Source organism: Coffea arabica, chromosome 4e, assembly GCF_036785885.1.
Source record: "Coffea arabica cultivar ET-39 chromosome 4e, Coffea Arabica ET-39 HiFi, whole genome shotgun sequence".
In the NCBI taxonomy this organism is placed as follows: Eukaryota; Viridiplantae; Streptophyta; class Magnoliopsida; order Gentianales; family Rubiaceae; genus Coffea; species Coffea arabica.
This window is the reverse complement of record NC_092317.1, coordinates 48579689-48600083: the sequence shown is the minus strand read 5'-3', so window position 1 is coordinate 48600083 and position 20395 is coordinate 48579689. Positions and strand designations below refer to the sequence as shown.

Here is a 20395-nt window from a genome sequence, read left to right as displayed (position 1 = left end):
ATTTGGCAACAAGAATTCTGGTAAACAAAATTCATCTGCAGACTGCAATAGAATACTTTTCACCAACTTATACTTTACATTGTACAACTGAGAAAAATCAATGGAGTCATGATCCAAAACATTCCAGTATTACAACACAAAAACTTCAGCCACGACTGAAATTCTGTACCCACTCAAATCCCCTATCATCCCCTAAAGGATCAAAAAGAAGAGGAAAGAAAAAAAGAAGCAGAGAGAAGAAATCAAAAAACACCAAACAAATTTCACCCTTCAACCCGCATGGACCATATAACTGGCAAAAAGACGATCAATCGCACATGGTCAAAATGGGTGCGTATATAAATCATGTAAACTACTTTTGGCTACCGATAAAGGGCAGAAAAAAAAATTGGCCCTTGTATGTTGCTCTCCACTATGATACAGTAACTATGTGCAATTCAAGCGGCCTTAAAGCTCCTTGAACAATCTCTTGAACTGTCCGGTTACGCCGGCAAACCTCTGACAGCTCTTCAATTGGAAGCTTAAGATCATTAATATCCTTTCCAAGTTGTGCATTTGACAAAGCTTGTAAAAACTTTGATCTTTCCAATTCCGTAACAGCTGTAGATGGAATTAAAGAAACAGTCTCCTTGGCCCATTCAAGAGTTTTAACTCCATAAGCTCGAGAAAGTGCTAGCAGCGCATACGTCACCTGTGGCAACCAGGGCTCAAGTAAGTTCAAGACCAGAGGAGCATACAGACCAAACATATTAATAGACTAAAGTAAAAGCAGAAAGTTAAAAGGTTACCGTTTCAACTTGTGAATTTGGAAGAGCTCCAGTTAGGCATGCTACCAAAATTCTGGTAATGCTAGGCCCACGAGGAACTATAACATTATCCCTTATAGGTAAATAAATTTCTCCTTGACTAGATTTGCTGATATCAAATATATCAGACAAGAAGTTCAATATAGAATTTGAAGCCTCCCTGCAACAAGAAACAGCTGAGGTTAATATAGAAAGCAAAAAACCTACAGCAAGTCCTTCGAAAGGCCAATTAAAAAAAAAAAAAAGCTAACAGCAATGATCATGAAATAATGACGGGAGTGTCACACCATTGCTTCAGTTACCAGAGCACGTGCTTTCTGAATTAGCTTTTAGCAGAAAATGCATTTATGCCCTAAAAGATGGAAGATTAAAAAAAAAAAAAAAAAGGACGCAGACCCAGAACAAAAATATAGCAAAGGAAGTCAAATAATCACACTGTCCAATTCAGTCAGGCAGACATAAACAAATGAGTTCTTCACAGAAAACATTAACATGCAATTTGAAAACGTCAACGCTAATCTTACATATGGCCCTAAATCAGCCACTTCCCTTACACACATTCTTGAATTTGAATCTATCACGAAGTAAAGCTGCATCGTGGATTAATCTTTACACTGAAACTGCTACTTCCACAATTAGATCAAACTTGAGGCTGAATAAAGAATTCCTATAAGATTTTATTAATTTAATGAACTTCGGCTTCTAACTCAAAACCAATTGACAGTGAGCAAACCGGTGCAAGATCTTTGTTAGTTAATCTGGAAGGATCTTCGTTAGTTAATTTAGAAGGTCTTGGCCAACTGATGTGGGGTCATTATACTTAACAACCCCTCTCAGATGTGGCTTAGGCTGAACAAACCAAGTGAACTGGACTGACAAGGTGAAGACCAACGCACCGAGAACAAACCAAGTAAATCAGAGCATCAGCAATCGGCATGGCAGAAACCAAAGGAGACAAGCCCAATGCAAAACGAGCCAGAGTCATTAGCGGATGTGCAATGACCCAGGACTAGCTCTAATATCATATTAAAGAATCTTGGCTTTACTCAAAAAACAACTGGCAACAAGTAGAATGGCCTTGTGAAAATAAAATGACCTTGACATGTAAAAAATGAATCCTGAGTGGACACGTATGGCAACCCATATTAAGAACAGTAATAATACATTGCTTAGGACCATTACATATTATTGAACAGAAAATTATACATGACAATGCACAGTGAATTGAGTGGATCATGATTTAGTGTGAACTTGCGGTTGATCTTGTCAATGGCAAAGTTCAACTTTGGTAAGCAAAATTGCAAAGTGAAAAAAAGATGCTCAAGAAAATGAAGGTGTGAGTCGACAAGAAGTAAGAAACTATTTAATATTTTAACTTGTGAATTATTCCCGAGGAAATCTAGGCGTCCTTAAACTTCTTCCTTCTCCTTTACTTCTCCCTCTTCCCTCAATGCCGTTATCTCATAAATTCCTACTCCTGCCCTCTATTATGTTCAGATTCGTCAATTTTCTACAAGTGCCAGTTTTAAAAGCAATTACATACACAATCATTACTTGGGGCTATATCAAGTTGCACTTCAATGTACTGTGTGAAACAGCCAACATCAGACTCTTGTCGGGTGCCGCATATAATTCTAAGTAGCATTCAGAATGTCAATTAAGCAATTGTAAACGAAGAAGACAAGAAAATTATCCTAAAGAAAGAATGAAGACAATTAGCATTTATATTGGGGTGTGTGTGTGTGTGTGAGAGAGAGAGAGAGAGAGAGATCACCTATGCTGTATAGTCATGCCAACCATGGAACAATCTACTAATGGTGGAAATATTGGTGATGGGAAAAATAGCTGAGGACAGTAACGTATACACCTCGACGCCAACAAAAAACAGTCATCAGCTATGTCTGGCCGGGAGGTAAATTCCTGAATACGCGTTAGCAGGCATGTTGTTTGGCTAAAGAGAGACTCGATCAATATTTTTAAGTAGTTTGCACAAGTAGGATCAGATCCAAATATCTGCAAAAGTTCAATTTACTTAAACTTAAGCAATAAAAGTGAGCAGAAAAAAACCAGGAAATTAAGACGCACCTTAATAACCTCACTGGAGAGATAAAGGAAACATGGTTGGTGGTGTTGTTTGTACAGTCCTTGTATCTCCTCTAGAATTGCTCCAACTGTCACTCCCATAAACCTTTTAGAAGTTCTCACCTGAAGAAACAGATTTTTTGGGGATGACTAGTAAGAAAACTTTGCTATAAGTATCAGCTAAATGACCAAAAATTATTCCCCTTCACTACAAGTGGTTGCCACACAATAGGTAGGTTCCAACATAAAAGAGAACTGATAACAAGATATACCAGTACTGTTAAGACTACAATACTGAAATGTGATGTTCCCAACAAAGTAAAGGTAGCAGTTGCTTCCTCCACCACAAAAATTGGCTTACTTGACAAAGTTGTTTACATCATCAAACATGAGTAACAAGAAGAATTATATCTCTACGAAGAGATGAATTTCTTAATTTCCTGTAGCAGCAAAAAACCAAACTGAGTTGACTTACAGCATTTTTGCAAGCCCGACAAAGAGATTCCATTGTCCGCATGTCCCATGCACGACTGCAGCAAAGAAACTAGAGTTTCAGATTGCAGGGCACAAGATAACTGAGAATGCAATAATATGAAAGTAAATATTGCTAACAACAGTACATTACAGGCCTTACAGATCAAAGATGGCTTTGAAAAGTGGCCAAAGCCTATGAATTGTGTCTGCCACAGCTTCTGGATGATTTACATGTCTAACATTTTACTACCACAGTCAGGAGACCACAATTATCTAACAGAAGATAACGTGAAACAGATAAAAGAACCAGTCTACCTAAAAATATTTGCAAGTCGATCAACATGTACAGTAAGCTCACGAGCAGTTTTTTGCCCCAATACCAAGGGTCCTTGACTAATAATCTCCTGCTAATTGACCAGATATGTTAAGAGTTCTTCCAAAAAAAGATTGCAAATTTTACAGAAGGGAGACCACATATGTTATCACATATATTTCATAAAGGAAACCTGCCTGTAAAGGAGCAACAGCTGGCAAGCACAATGCTTCCAGGGCTTTCTTAGCATGCTCTGAAGGAAGTTCCGTGATTACCTTGCTGCAATAGTAAATTAACAAATAGTGAAACAAATGACTGATTTCACAGTATGAACAAAGATATAATAAATCACCAATACCTTAAAGCTTCAACAAGATGTAATGAATCTTCAGCTGAAACCTTGAAAGTACTTTCTCCAATCACTGCCCTTTGGTATATTTGAAACAAACCATCTAAGGACCCACACAGTTTTTTGCAACAATCTGCACAGGAAATATTCATTACTGCCAAAACTTGAAACACTCAAATAATCATGAAATCAAATTTGACCACTGTAATGTACAGAAAAATGTCACCAGAAAATAACAATTATGTCCCAGAACAAACCAAAAGAAAATGGCGACATTCCTATATCATGGAATTTAAGTAGAAGATAAGAAATTCGTGTGTGAGTTCATAACTTTATACTTAAAATAGCTTCGTGTGTCTCTATATGTGTGTGTGTGTGGGCGCCTCTAGTGCAAAGCGTCTAAAAATCACTTTTCGCATGAAAGTGCCAAAATATATATTCTTGAACTAAGAGACTTTTTGCACAAAAATTTCGTCATCCTTGGGGGAAAAGAAGTTGATAAGGCAAAAGAAAAGAAAAGGAAAGGAAAAAGTGTTCGCTCAGAATTTGGTGATTGTGATGCTTCAGTGTTATCACAATGCAAAACAACCACGTAACATCCTTCAAAAGCTTTCTAGTTATACGTATCACCAATGAAACTAATTGTCATACTCGACAGAACCAAGAGAAAATGGATTTTCCTCATGAAAGTCATGAACAAAAAGGAAAAAAACAACATACTGATTTGATTGGTAATGAAGATAAAGAAACATGGTTCAGATCTCCCCTTGACACCAAAATCACAACAAAAAAGTAATGCGCACAAGGAACTCTGGAAAAGAGACGTTACCATCACATATGTGTCTAAATGCCAAAGAAGCCGCCGCTGCTGTATCTTCAGATATACTCATACCACTAACAAGAATATCTATGACAGATGGAAGGAATGAAAGCCCACTTGACGAAGCATCAAGCCATTTTGAATAAGCTCCAATTGTTAAACATACTGATAAAACATTAAATCAGAAAGGAAAGGATATCAGAGACAGCAGATTCACCAGTTTATTTATGCATTAATATGTATCACCAGCAGCAGAGGCGCTTCAAAAAGTCAAATCACTCAAGGAAGTTTAACAATCATATTTCAAAACCATGTGATTGCATGTGCATGAGGAGGAGAGGCAGAGAGAAAGAAATAAGAAATATCTGATTTTTGTAGTCAGTAAGCAGAGCCTGAATGTTACCTGTCTGCAGTAATTGAGGTTGATGAGGAAGTTTCGGGAACAAGGACATAATCTGCATCGAACAATAACAACAAAGGATCTGTGTTATCAGAGAGAGAGAGGGGGGGGGGGAAGGGAAATAATGACCCAAAGAAACAAACACAGATGGCTCCACAAGACAAAGCTAGAAGGGAATCATAACCACATGGACATACACTCTGAAGCAAAATTAAAAATTAGTGAAGGAGATCATAGGACTTCTGAACCTGCGGCATAATTTCAGATTCCACGACTGAAACAAAATCTGATATAGCGCGTATACAATACAGAGCAGCTTCAGCAGGACGCCAATCTGTACTGCTATCCTTCCCACAGCAACTTAAAGCCTGTGAAAATTATATTACAAAACAAGATATAAGAAAACTTTTCATGATACCACAGTTGTGCAACCACCATGGGAGATATTTGTTTCCTAAAAAATAAAGAAATGATAAGAAAATACAGCAAAGTCATCATGTTAAGTTCAAGCAATCTATTCTCCTTTACTTTTTCTTGATTACCACAATGTTATTTGCTATAAAATCCATCTTGAAGTCAGGGAAAAACAGGAGCAAGCAGTAATATCAGAAGTTTCCCCCTTGCAGTCGCACAGAGGTAAGAAGTTCACAAAAGCTAGAAAGCTTTTGATACTTTCTAGCCATTTGGAGATTCAAGGACAATTAAAGCCAGTTAATGGACTCTAGCATCCTATCTATATCACATTGAGAATACTACAAAAGCAACAAGAGCAAAGCAGAAGAAGGATGGTTCCTTCTTCAATCTTTTCACTAATAACAAGCTGGGAAGGCTGATTAATTTCATCCAACAGCAACAAAAAGAATGTTCTGAATCTTTCTAGCTCAAAAAATTCCAAATCTTCAATAAAACTCAGAAAGAGAAAAGCAATACTTCTTTTGAATCAAGATTCTGTTTAAAAGGACATCTTAGTTGTTGAAATTGAAAAGTAAAATATAATGCTAACTTGTAACCCAAAAGACATATCCAGGAAACGACCAGAAAATGCACCAGAGAATAGTCTGTAGTTAAATTGCCAGGACACTGGTTAGCCAACCTGCATTCTTAACTCAAACTTAATGACAATCCCAATTTCACATAGTGAGACTGTGGCCATTAACTGGGTCAACCACAAAGTGCCCGGGTTTATGAAGTGGTTTAATGATATCGCTCTTTGACATTCCCTTCTACCTTTCTAGTGAATGCAAATGGTAGTAAACTTCTAGGATACAAAAATGCCCTAGAGTCTAAGCCCCATCTCTCAAAGGAGGTCTCCTGTTACTTCACAAGAGAAGAGGTTACTCCTTAGCATCTTATGAAGACAAGAATTTAATAGGCAGTACAAACCTCAACAAGCTTCATATACAGAATTTTCAGCGTTGCTTCACCACCTAAAACTAGTGCTCCATCAATTAAGACATCAGCAACAGCTGAAAACATCAAAGACTTAATAAGCATTTTTGGGCATATTTAACATTCATTCTTTCAAATAATGACGAAGTATCCATATATAAAAGTAACATCTTCCCAACCAGACACAATAACTTTAGCAATAAAAAATACAAAGTATCATACAACAAAATTGAGAAAAAGGAGAATAGACCCAATTCAGATACAATGCACATCATGAAAAAACAAAAACCTTGACAAATGTCTAAGAAATAATTTAAATATTTGAGTTCTCCATCCAAAACAAACAAAAAGATCAACTAAAACAGCACAGAGGAAATTGTTAAGTGACATGAGAAGTATCAGCCACTCAACCAAGAATTGAGGCTCTACGAAATCAAGATACCATGAAAGGGGCACATGTGACTTCTATAAGCAAAGATGTTAACTCCAAAAAATTCTCAATGACATCTTTGACAAGCTTTGAAAACATCCTTCCACTCCGCCTTTTCGGTTCTTGATTCTCATGTGAAAACAACACATAGCACCACCATTCTTGCTTTCTAACTAAGGTATACTGCAAGTAAATCAAGCTAAAGGACATTTCCTGACCTCACATTTTTCTATAATAACATTAACATCTTAATTAACACAATTATTTTCACTCTCCTTTCATATTTTGTTTAAGAAGTTTGTGAATACTAACAGCACCAAACTTACAGCATGTTTACTCCAATCACAATCTTCAAAATACAAAGTTATAATGTTTGCCCACCCTAGACAATGGTCTTGGCTACGTTGCTGGACATTGAAATTCATGATTGCCATTTTCTAGTTGGCTCAATGGTGTTAAATTGTCTCTAGAAGCAGTTAACTCCACAATTTACAAATGTCTCCCTCAGATAAAACTTGGCAGCTTGCTGTTCAAGCATTCATGACCATGATTGTTGCCAACTCAAATCCCCAGCAAAAATCTGTTAAAGATCAACTTTGATATATCTCCCCAATTTATTCTATCAACAAATGGGAGATAGAAACCAGTTCACCAAAAGAAACACGGCCAGCTGGCATATAAGTTCAGAAACCAAGGGGTGATATGGCCAGCTAGCATAGACATTCAGAAACCATACGTGCGATCTATAAAAGTAAAGGAAGAGAAGATCTTTAGTAAAGACCAGTCACTTCAAATCCACCTGAAATTGCAGCATTTACAGAACAGGCAGGTTACTTTTCCTTTGATAACTTTTTTCTTCACAGAAATATGACATAGAAGGTCCCGACCTAAATTTTATGGGCTTAGTCCAGAACCTTTCTTGACCTACGTACATCAGTGAGACAGTAGGGTAAGAAGGGGTCTGGAGACAGAAAAGGAAAAGGTGAAACTTCTCTGTGAAGATAAAATATTATCCCAGAATACAGCACTGATCCTATCCAGAGCCAATATAGATCCAAGGCCATTATTTCTCCATTTATTTCAATTATTTATTTTTTATCCTTTTCAGCAGCGAAAACACAAAAAAGTATGGTATTACTGAGCTACAAAGATTGAAGTAACCAGTCCATGAGAGAAAACTTGAATACACTTCACGCATCCTGACAGAACAATATTCTGTACACAATCAAATGTGCCTATGTATATTTCTTAAGAAACAAAATGAAATTGTTCACTGCTAGGTCAACATATAAAGTTCAAACAAGAAGCAATTGGTACCATATCTAGTTTGCTTAAAATCCTTTTGATCCTCCCTTGACAACTCTGCATAATCCGCAGGATATTGAACTTTAAATATAACCTGTCAATCAACAGCAACCAGGAAAACACTAATATATCTTTGAACCAAGTAACTCATCAGAGAAAAGGAGTATGCAAATAAAAAATAATAAAAAAAAAAAATTTCCAAATAAATATCCTGTTTATTTATATTAAGAATTGTTGATTCTCAATCAACATGCATGCACCAACTTAAGTTCCAAATCTCTGCGTGGAAATAATTCCCTAAACATTTTCGTAAGCAGTCAAAATGATCATTTTTTTTAATCAGAGAGAGCATAGAAACATTAGAATTTCATAATTTTCAGGGACAACAGCTCTGACACAAATAATTTTTTTTCATACATTATGAAAAGCCTATAAATATTTTCTCCAAAATCAATTCCAGGAAACTACAAATTTTATTACTACAAAGTATGACATCTATTCTGGATTAATGACTACAGTAACTCAATTGATGAGTCCAGATAACTAACCAAGGCAACAAGTGACTCGTATGATGGATGGAAAATCTGCAGCCTGCGACTTCTTTCAGCTTCAATGGAAGCTTCATTACCAGAAGATATGAAAAAATCCCTGAGAAATTGGAAAGTCATAGTGAGAAATTTTTCACTAACAGACTGAGATGCATAAAAACCTCTAAAAATTTACCTATCAGTCAATATCATCTGCAGGTTATGCCAGAAGTTAAAAGTCATTGACGCAATGTCAAACTCTGGATGTGAAGCAACTTCAAGTAATGCATGCACAATCAGCATTGATTCATCAGATCCTGGAAACAAGTAACAATTACTCAGACACAACAAACAAATTGCAGAAAGTTGGCAGATGCTAAACGTGCTTGCAAAAGATATTAGTAATAAAGACCAAAAGTATCAAATAATGAGAGCAAGAAAGCTAACAGCAAAACAGGAAAGAAGAACAAAATGCAGCCAAAATAAAAGAAAGGCAGGAAAGAAGATCCATACCAGTCGCAATCAATTCAACATATGAATCGCCCATGTCAGCAAATAGACGTGCAATGGCCTTTACATCTTCCTCATCCTAAGAGCACATTAAGCAAATAATAAACAAGAATAACCATTGAAAAGAAAGAAACTAAACAGCAAATTTAAGGAACTAATGGAAGAACATGAAGAAGTAACTTCTAACGGCAAAATAAATGTATTTGCGGCACAGAACAACAAATGCAAGTCTTTTTCAGCCTATAAAGTAAGCCACAACTGTAGACTGATATTTGAGTAGCTCATTTAATGAAAAACTAATTTTTTTAGTGGGCCAACTGCAAACCTAGTTAGCTGACTTAGCATATACCACCAAAACATCATTTCTATCTCCCACTTTCTAAAGGACTAAGAAACACTGCTGAACCTTGTTCTCTGTATAAATTTCCAGAAGCAATTAAGGTTGCATGAATTTTTTTTTTGATGATGATAGCAACTGCATAACAAGGAAAAGTCTACTCAGCTTATTCATCTTTTTCACATAAGACAGATAAAGAAACAGTCACGTTAAGCAATAAAACATCACCAAGAATCAACAAACACATAAACCAAACACAAGGATGAACCCTCGTGAAGTGATACCTTGGATGGATCTCTAAGTTGTGGCTTTAGATTCATAACTTGTGGGACAATTACTTGAATTAAGGGTAATTGTGAAGAAACTCCATCAGAGTATCTAGCTGCTGTGTAGTGTATCAATTCAGAAATAACTGCAACAAAGAAAAAGTAAGGAAAAAGGCAATAAAATCAAATTAAGTATATCAAAGCGAGAACATTTTAAATAGGAAAATGACATGCATAAGGCTCTTCTTTTTTCACCCCATTCACTCTAGCACTTCAACCACCATGCTATACCACCCAGCACCTTTCCCAGAATCCTATAATTGCTGCATGGATTAAATTCTCTCTTAATAAACATTAGCAGCTATCGACAAGCATAACAGGAAACGGGGGTCCTGTGACTCCTGTAAAGTTACAAAATTTGAATGACAGGACCAGAGATCTAGCCTACGCTTGAACTTTGGATGAACTGGCTAAAACCTAGAGAGAGAGTAGAGAGAGAGAGAGAGAGAGAGAGAGAAAGAGGGAGAGAGAGAGAAAGGGTGGGGAAAGAGAGATTGCATTGCCAAAAGGTTTCATCAGATGATGCCCTGACGGATATGAGAATTTACCTAATTATTACGTTAAAAATTGATGCCATCACTAAAGCAACTCAGAGTAGGAAAATATCCAGATGAGGGGCCCATTACTGTGATATCTGTCTTTCTTTTCAGGATTCTTTTCTTTATTTATGAATAGGATGTAGGATGACAAGTTTTACAAGCCAAAATTTCTTCTGAAGCTTTATATTCGCCTTTCATTTTAATCTAGAATATACACAGTTGTTTCTGAAAAGCACTATTATAGATCAACATTTTCAAAACAGCTATTATTTTTAAGACAAAATTCTAGCTCAATTTACCAAGAAAAGCAAGTTACGAGAAATAAGATTTTGAATAAATCTAGAAAATTGACACTAAGCAACAGTGGGAACTTAGTCTTCATTTAAGTTTTCAGATTCACCTCCGACAAATTCTGTTTGTTTTACCATAAAGAAGATTAATAAACAGACAGTACATATGGACTAAATGTCTTTAGTAAGTTTTCCAATATACAAGGGTCTAACCAAACACAGTTTAACCTCTGCCTATTTGATCCCGACTTATCAAGGTCTAGTTCAATTCAAAAACAAGTGTGTGTCTATTAACTCATTTTTCATGGTAATTGGAAAATGAATTTATACATTGAAAAAATGCCTACAGGGTTTTCAAGGGCAATCAAAGTCAAAAGACTATGCACCCCTTGAAGTTTTCATCAACATAATCTCGAGAACCTGACTACTTCTGTATAAAACCCAAATTCTCCCATCCATACTACAACTCCGAGCATAATAAGTTTGTGCTTTTGTAGAGATAAGACAAGCCTTATCATATCCCAAGACACACTCATAAATGACATTCCAAATTAGAATACCACAAGTTCACCTTTTCTTCATCAACCATGAAAAATTAAATGGTGTTACCATCAACAAGTACTTGTACCATTAACTGAGGCTTCTGAAAGCACATCGGAGGTCAGACTTGAGAGAGCTGTAAGCACTAGCGGATTTGAAGCAAGCATAGATGCAGGGATCCTGAAAAAATGACATATACTAAGGTTGAAGAGTCATACTCCACAGTATTGCTTGTGACACAAAATGGTAAAAGTCAACAATCAGAATAAGGTATTTTATATAAATGCTTTGCATTCAAGAGAACAGAAGCAAGCTCATGAATTAAAGGAAAAAAAAAGATTGGACAATTTAGATCTTTCTAAGCATTAAGCAACAAAAAAATTAATCTCCTTATTGAATAAGCAAAACATACAATGAAGGTACTACAGTATGCATGAATAGCTAGTGATTTCGACACTCGTCCTAAAATGTAGAAATTAACCACAGGCATAAATAAGAATGCAGGTAATTTGCCATGCAAAATACACAGAGAGTAAAAGCTTCTTATGAGCTTCAGAAACTCCAAGAAAATGTGAAAAACATGAAAGACTTGAAAGTCTATAATGCAAGCATATCCCTTTTTGGCCAGCAAGACTAGTAAAGAATTCTTTGATCACCTTCCATGCTACTGAGTGGCATTTCAACCAACCATCGGATAAACTCATTTTCCCCACTTTGCAATTTAAACATGGAAACAGCGTTAGTTCAGCATTTGCATCAACTTGATTCAGTTGGCAATTTGAGTATGCTTGACCAGCCCATTGGACAAATAAGTACCAAAAGTGACTGAAATAAGGAGCTGACTACCACAACTTGCATTAAGAAGCACTAATACTCAAGATAACCTCCACTTACGAAGTTAGCAAAAGAAAGAGAGATGGGAAAAGGAACCAAATTGATTTTGGCACACTTTGGGGAAAAGCGCACCTAATATTTTCAGTTTACACAAAAAAGTGCCACCAAAAATCATGACCACCTAGATTAACCAGCATCAAAACTTTTTGAATGCTTAAGCAAAATAGTTAGTATAACCCAAAACCAAAGTCTCATAAACCGCTTAAATGATCTCCAGATATCCATTGTGGGACATGCTGCTTTGGGATTTTACAATCTTCACCCTAATAGACCAGATGTAATAAAGCTGGCTTAAAACCCAATGTTTCATGCTTTCCCCAAATAGAGCTGGCTTAAAATTGAAGGACGCTAGCCTCTTTAAAAAAAATACACAACTCAGTAGGACTGTCATTAAATGCCTTCTTCTTAACGTATCAATTCTGCTTGTATACTGAAAAATTAAAGTAGAAAGGTTAGACAAATGACTCTTGAAATCAAATTGGAATAATATCCGATTTCAGCTCCCAGAGTTAACTATTGCAAAACCCATCATAATCAAAGTCTAAAGGAGACATCAAACAGTAATTTCTAGATTAAGATAATTAAAATAGATATCGATTAGAAGCATTTAACATGGTGCAAGTCAGGTAACTTGGAAAGTAAACAAATGAAGAAAAGTGGTACCTATGCCTTAGCCGTAGCCAAGAAGCAAAAGCCTCAAGGATCTGCCAAGCAAAAAGTGAAGAGCATAAAATTCACCAATATCGATAAATCCATCAATTAGAAATATTAAACAACTAACTTTAATCCATTTTTGACTCTCCAAGGTTACAACTTCCATCAAACTGTTTTAATTCTATTGAAAACAACCAAGTAAGCACATGATCAATAAATTTTGTCAGAAAATTTTATGTGAAAAATAAGAAAATTAGTATTTGAAATATATGAACAGCAATAAACAGCCAAGAGAAAAAAGAAAGGCCCAACCTGCTCCTTGAATTCATTGAAATTCAAACAAGCAGTCAAGATGCTAAGGGCAACCTCCATGGCAGAAGCAAGTTCTTTTTCAAATTGACGGCGTCTATCGGGCCGAGCTGATATCTTGTAGTTGAATGCTTCCTGATAATAGCATAGAAGCACTTAATTCTCAAAATGCAACTAAAGGAAGAAAAGAAGGCACATCAAACTCGAAATATTCAACTATCAGGACTTTGAAACAAACAACACAGAGAAACTAGACATTCAACTTAGAACTCCTCATCTCTAAAAGGTGAATATAGGTCATCGTGAAGCACAAGTCCCTCTGCCCATCCACTTTTTAGTAACAGCAGAGTCCATTTGAATTTTTGATCCTCAAGATCCAATATTGCCTGCATTCTAAACTAATCCAAATTTGAAACATTTGTCATTTTTTGTGGGCCCCTGACCTGCACCCTTCTTTGGAAACTACAAAAAGGAAGTAGGATACAGAGACATGCTCCACTACCTCCATGTAAAACTAGCTTTCCGTTCAAGTTTATCTTAGTGCATAAAACTTTATATTCAAGAATATGACAAACAAATGGGCCACACTTATATGGTAAAAAAGAAGGGTGGGAGATGGAAATTTATAGAAAAATTCTTTACCAATTTTGGTTATATCACAAACTTTGCAAAGCCGAGAGAAAAGAAAAATTAATTACAGATTGTCCCAGTTTTTATACAAGTAAAAAATGATTCTTCCGCTTCAAGTCTATCACAGGCGACCATATATACTTCCATCGCAAACTGCAAGAAGGGACCTGGCATAGCAGGACTGCAATCCATTGGATAGAAGACATGGTCTTCATACTTATCCAGTACTATCAAATGTCAGTCTATAAAGAGTTCTGCCAACTGCTTGTAATTGCTCATTTACTATAAAGTTGAAATCTTGTGTCCAAGGACAGATGAGTCATGTAGGGTGTTCAAGTCAGCTGGACAACAAGTGCAATCCACAGAAATTTCGTTAGGATCCCATAACATCATAGTTCAAACCAGTTTATTTAAGCATGAACAAAGCTTTTCGCTAATGTTCATTAAACCCAATATATGGTCACAACAACACCTAATGTGTCTGTCAATCAGAGTCCAAAACCATTGTGAAATCTCTTTTTGTGCTAAAAGCCAAGAAATCATCCACAAAATATAAATAAAATTATGTAAATAAGTGTCTCTTCAAGTGAAATCCCTTTTGGTGCTAAAAGCCAAGAAATCATCCACAAAATATAAATAAAATTATGTAAATAAGTGTCTCTTCAAGATGGTATTCTTAATATACCTCGGGCAAGACTCTAAGAAGCTCCAGAAAACTTGGAAGATATTCAGGATGAGAGTTTATCTCATCCATTATCCAATTAACGATACCACCATCTCCCCAATCATCTGCAGGTACATGAACAGCCAACGCAGCAACTGCAAGGCTAATCTATAAATGAAGATACTTTAGCAAAATGTCCATTTAATATATTAAACAAAGCAGGATGCATTAGACAAGAACTTTGAAAGCTACCTGTGTTCTAACTTTGGGGGGACCTTTGTGAAATGTCTTCAGTAGCATCTGCACTTGAAAAGTCATTGGATTACAAAAACCAAGGTAATAAATTAAATAAACTTGAAACTTGCATCTTTGTGCACATTTAACACATCCAATCATTCCCGATCGCATACAGCACGGTTATAACAACAACAACAACAACAATAATAATAAAACCTAGCCAAAGAAAGTCAGCAAAGATCAGCAAAAATCATTGACATTCAAGAACAGATAAAGTAAAACCAGTTCTCAACATAAGACTCCCCCTAAATTATGTTATGCCACCCTGAGTGGACAGATGGTTTTGTGGGAGATAACCCAAATAAAGTTGTACAAAAGTTATAAGAGGTACAACCAGTTTATACTCAAATCCATGATATTATACACCTGAAAATCAAGTTAAAGTCTTATGCAAATATTTGTAAGCATCATCATTTTTTTATGTCTTTTCAGGAGAAAGGTAGCCTAGGCAACTAAACTAATTAACTTTCAACACTCATTTCATGCTGTAAGTTCAAACTATAAGAAACATGGTCATATTCCCTGTGCATCAATTTGGTAAGTCCCCCTGTCCCAGTACTTGAATTAAAAAATAGATTTCCTAAACAACAACAAATATATCTTAAAAAGCTATCCAGATTCCAACATCCCAAAAAGCAGTTGAGGCAACAGAAAACATTTTGCATTTAACTACACAATTGAATGGCCGCATTTGTAATTGGAAATAGGGAAGAAATGGGCGTAACACCTCCATCCAAAGAGAAAAGCCTGAAGACAAAACATATGCTTCTTGCTCCAACTTGTTTGGTGAAGCATTATACCATTAGGATTTCAGACCAGTTTAGCTGCTGATCATAACCTAGAAGGTACTTCAGCAATTGTGTGCTGTTTACCCAAATTATGGCAATACATGGACAAACTAGCAGTTTATAGGTTCACAACACAACTTTCTTGTCCAAAATTTTTACCACTTCAAAAAACATTCCAAATGTTATGCAATGGAACATAAAATGATTGCAAATACTTAGTATATTCTCACATACATTTAAAGAATCTCGTAAAGGACGAAAAGCTTCAGAAGGCAATTCTTCAAAATCCCGTTGTACCTGTCGGACCAGAAACAAAAAGTAAAATAAACTGGTAATGAGGGTTTAAAAACCAAACTCTGCATTCTTGCAAGCTCTGTATAACTAGGAAAACATGATTCCAGACACGGAAACAGACTCCTTGTGTTTGCAACAGCAAGGTCACATACACTTGGTCATTCCACAACCTTGAAGCTAGGAGTCTGTTTCATAGTGATTGACATTCATTAAGCACAAGGCAGTAGTAGAACATATTACACAGCACTCGGCTACAGCTAGAAATTAAAATGAGTAATATACAAAAAAAAAAAATTCAAGGCTACCCGAACCTGAAGTGATAACACAAAAATTATATTACCTTGCTTCTAAGCGTTTGTGAACAGAAGATCAGAGTTTCTTGATTACTAGCAGTATCATGAAGCAGATTATCAGCCACCTAAACAAGCATAAAAGCATCAAAAGATGTTAAGGAAAAATAATTTGAAAAAGGAAACAAAAACTATATGTACAATGCACCAGACAGTGATATGTGAAAATAACAATAATAAAAGAGAAGGGAGGAAGAATTCTAGTTGTAAAACTGTGACATTCTAAAGCACAAGAAAGGCAAAGAAGTATATATTGAACTACAGAGACAGCCAAACAAGAAATCCATTAAAGAGAACAGATACATATAATTCAGGAGACTGCTGTACAGTTCATTATTTCCAAGCACAATTACATGATAGAGTGCCTCCAGCTTTCCTTTTGTACATGCACTAATTTGCTAAAGGTTGACCTCCATTTTTAAGTTATGTAGTTATCTAACCTCTGAATGCACCAACATAGATTCCACAAGAAGTTGGATATTTGCATTACCAATTTCTCAGATGCAAGAGGTATAAAAGCATTCAAAAAAAAGTATTTTTTTTCATTTTTGGGTTTTCCAAATGGGCAACAATCAAAGATCTTTCTTCTTTTTTTTTTTTTTGAACATGTCTTAATTTTTTTCATTCCTTCTTTGTTTTGGAGCAGGGAGCTTGTATTTGAAAAGGGTAACAAGAAAGGCATAATAGCACTCTTTTCCAGATATCACAACCAAATAAAATAAGTGGTAACAGGAGAATGATATTCATACAGATATACAATGACTGTGCCCAACTTTATGATACATGCAACAGTAAGTACAAAGGCACATACAGATGTACATACTTTACAAGAGAGAAAGAGAGGGCATGGGAAAGACAAAATAACCAACAGATCTATGCCAGCTTCAGAAAGAAAAATGGACACTTTGTTTGGTTTGTTCTTTCACAGAAGATTCAGTTAACACATTTTCAAACCAACTTTTCTTATCACAAATACACTCTTCCAGAAGTACAGTACTATTTTTCTAAAAATTATTCTAAAGATGGCAATCTCAAAAGAGTGTTGATTTCTTTCAATCAGCTCAAAGAACTGTTTTGGGTCAATCTCTTAAAGTATCTTTTAAACTCCCGATCAATAACATCTCCAAGCTGCATAACCAACACCAAATCAGTGGTCACTATGTTGTACAGCATACTCTCCCTTGATTTACCAGCCACCCACCCTTTACAAACAGACAAGCACGAGGAAGAGGAGAATAAAAAACTTATTTGAGCAAAGTTTTCTGGTATCCATTACGGAAGATGTTTAACACAATTGGCATCCTTCACTTCCTAAAAGATCTAAAAGATCCATCTAGATAAGAATTTAACATCCTTATCTTGGAAGAAACACAAAATGGTGCATAGTCAGTTGACTTCATTAAAATTCCTTCTTCCCCTTAAGTAGATAATGTTGAAGAAAATCTAAGGTACCTGAAAATATAGGCTGAAAGACCCAGTCCAAAGACATTGATACTAGGTTTTGAAACAATTAATTCATTAGTTATCATTGTCAAGCATTTCTTTTGGCCTTTCATTTTGTCCTCTTTAAGGCTCCATCAAGTGAAAAGATACAAAAAGCAGAGGATATTTAACTACAGATAGAGCTTCTGGTAGCCTAAGAATATCTTTTAACAGCTATTTAAAAAAATGATGGAATCATGAAATAAAATGTTCCCAAAATCATCAGTTTTAAACCCTAACAATAAAACGTCCATTCTGACCTAGACAAGTGAGCTAACAACATTATGCTTGCATAATTACCCTAAAATTATCACTAGTAAACATGACGTGTAACACAGGATGGAGGGAGTGATTATCGTCCATCTGGATTGCTCTGGTGACTAGAACTCCTACTAAGCTAAACCAGGCTTAGTAGACGGAAGATCAACTTCTTTTTTGTCTACTACCACATGATGTTATGTTTTTAGGGTTGACTATTAAGGCAACAGTTTCATCTCCAGGAATGCCCTCTTGTAGAGATTTCAAGAATTCCCTCCAATAAGCAGAAAGGACCAATCCATTCAGGGCTACACAAAAAGGAACCAGAGACATCTTCTTTCCATACTTGTCATATCCACCAATTTGTCAACGCAATCTCTCTGAACTACCTTCTCAAACCTCCTCAGACTTCATTCTTTAACACTTGAGAATGCTCAAGTTTATTTACTAGCAAAAAATTCACAGAGAATCTCTTAGATATTTCAAAAATTCGAAGCTAAAGAGGCAATGAATCCATAAATTAAAAGCTTTCGAAGCTTTAACATTCCTTGATAAGCAGCTTAACAAAAAGACAAGCCATGATATGGTTGAGGATGAACCTAATTCAATGCATCTATGATCTGCATTCGCAGAATGAACCATTCACATTGAAAGAATATCTTGTTCCATCAAGACAAATAAAACCTCCATAAGTGCTAAAAGTTCCAGGTTTTCTTACTTGATGCTGGCAGATAAAGAGCCTGCCTTGACTTCAATGGCTAAAGATTACCTCAGACCCACTTGGCCAAGAGCAAACATATTGAGATGACTTCTAATAGGTTGAACCATCATAGATCAACACTAGCTAATAAGCTACAACCCTCAGATGCGCAAAATGTAAAACGCCGCAGTTCAAGACTCTGGTTCGGTAACGAGTGCTGACAAAGTAACCAAAAGCACTGAGTTGAAGATCAGAAAAAGAACAACCCTCTGCCGGCAACCTCAAGCAATCATGCCAAATGCAGAAAAAGTGGTAATTCAGTATGGGGAAAAAAGGTATGGCAACTAGACACTATAATCCGTGCCAAGAATGAATGCTTGAAATGGAATTGCGTGTGATGAAACTCAGACACAAGAAACCCAGTGCTTGCGTCCAAATGGAGCATCTGAATCGTAACGAGGCACCAAATTAAGCCTATGAAACAAATGAGAAAAGAAACTTAAACCTCAATAACAGCCAAAATGAAGCTTCCAAAAAACGCCAATCCCTTTCTAGAGCAATTCCCTCAATAAACCCAGCAAATAAGCTCTTCTTTTGGAACCCCTAATATAAAGTCTTAATTTTTCTCACAGAAAAAGCGCCACCAACACTGACCCTAATTAGACGGAAAATGAGTTCAAAATCTTCTTATAGCGAAAAGAAAATAGAAACTTACACAAGAGCTAATCAATCTAATCTTCCAGCTAACTAACGATGGAAAGCGGATCGTTTACGCACCCAATTAAAATAAAATAAGAAATGAAGATCGAACTGGTAAGCAATTAAAATATATGTATATATAAAAGAAGAAGGGAAAAAAAAAAGAATGAATGAACCTGCCAAGCATCGATTGTTCGCTGAAAATTTTGAAGCCATCGATCAGCTTGCATGCGAACGGCGTCATCCGGGTGGTGGTAAAGTGCGTTTAGGGCTTCTGTGACTGTGTTTTGCAGCTCCATCAATATATGTCTCGTCTCGTCTCGTCTCGTCTCGTTTCCCCCCACCCAAAAAACAAAATCCCCAAACTTCTCCTCCAATTACAACTACTACTGCTATAGCATATACTATATCAATAACAGGCAGCTCCTATTCTGAGTAGCCTCTCCGTCTCTGGTTAATGTATTGCTCCCAAGGAGAGGACGACAAGAGGAGAAATCTGTGTATGATTTTGCTGTAAAATATTTTTGGACTTTTTTGGCGCTTCAGTTAGAGAAGGGGCTTATTGGTGTTTTTCCATCCGTCATCCGTCCGGCCGACTGCGCACAACTATGAACTCCAGCCGTCCGATTTATTTCACTCTCAGATATGGTCGGTTCTGATTATTATTTGTTTTCCAGTTCCACAAACTTATTAGAGGAAAAAAAATTTTAAACGATTATTTTTTAAAAAAAAAATCGTCAAAGAATTGCAGCATAGTAGCGAAAAAAGTCATCGTTCAAGCTGTTTTTTTTTTCTCTCTTTCTTTTCTTGTCTTCGAATTTAAGTTAAGAAAATACATTAACCAAGTGCTTTTTGACAACTACAAGTATAGATTTGGAATACAAATACTTACATTCTAACCGTTAGTGGCAAAAGATGCTCCTACTACTTTTATTAGAA

The 20395-nt window shown here is 36.1% G+C and overlaps 1 protein-coding gene across 5 annotated transcripts; it reads right to left on the bottom strand.

Annotated features, from left to right (window-relative positions):
• Positions 1-56: 56 nt before the first annotated feature.
• LOC113742235 (transportin MOS14) lies at positions 57-20127 on the bottom strand. 5 transcript variants are annotated; one of them, XM_027270027.2, is made up of 26 exons: positions 19633-20127; positions 16308-16385; positions 15908-15970; positions 14841-14888; positions 14610-14756; positions 13298-13429; positions 12995-13035; positions 11526-11617; positions 10027-10154; positions 9409-9484; positions 9092-9212; positions 8917-9016; positions 8381-8462; positions 6628-6710; positions 5493-5612; positions 5248-5299; positions 4854-5009; positions 4034-4157; positions 3873-3954; positions 3678-3766; positions 3523-3597; positions 3364-3418; positions 2892-3011; positions 2581-2819; positions 789-966; positions 57-691 (listed from the first exon to the last, which is right to left on the bottom strand). In XM_027270027.2, the coding sequence occupies exons 1-26, from the start codon at positions 19753-19755 to the stop codon at positions 413-415; spliced, it is 2883 nt and encodes a 960-aa protein (XP_027125828.2). In that variant the 5' UTR covers positions 19756-20127; the 3' UTR covers positions 57-412. The 5 variants fall into 5 exon arrangements, with proteins under 5 accessions (XP_027125828.2, XP_071904166.1, XP_071904165.1 ...); XM_072048065.1 differs by lacking the exon at positions 19633-20127 and adding an exon at positions 16120-16152 and having other exon boundaries at positions 16308-16375; XM_072048064.1 differs by lacking the exon at positions 3523-3597.
• Positions 20128-20395: the final 268 nt, after the last annotated feature.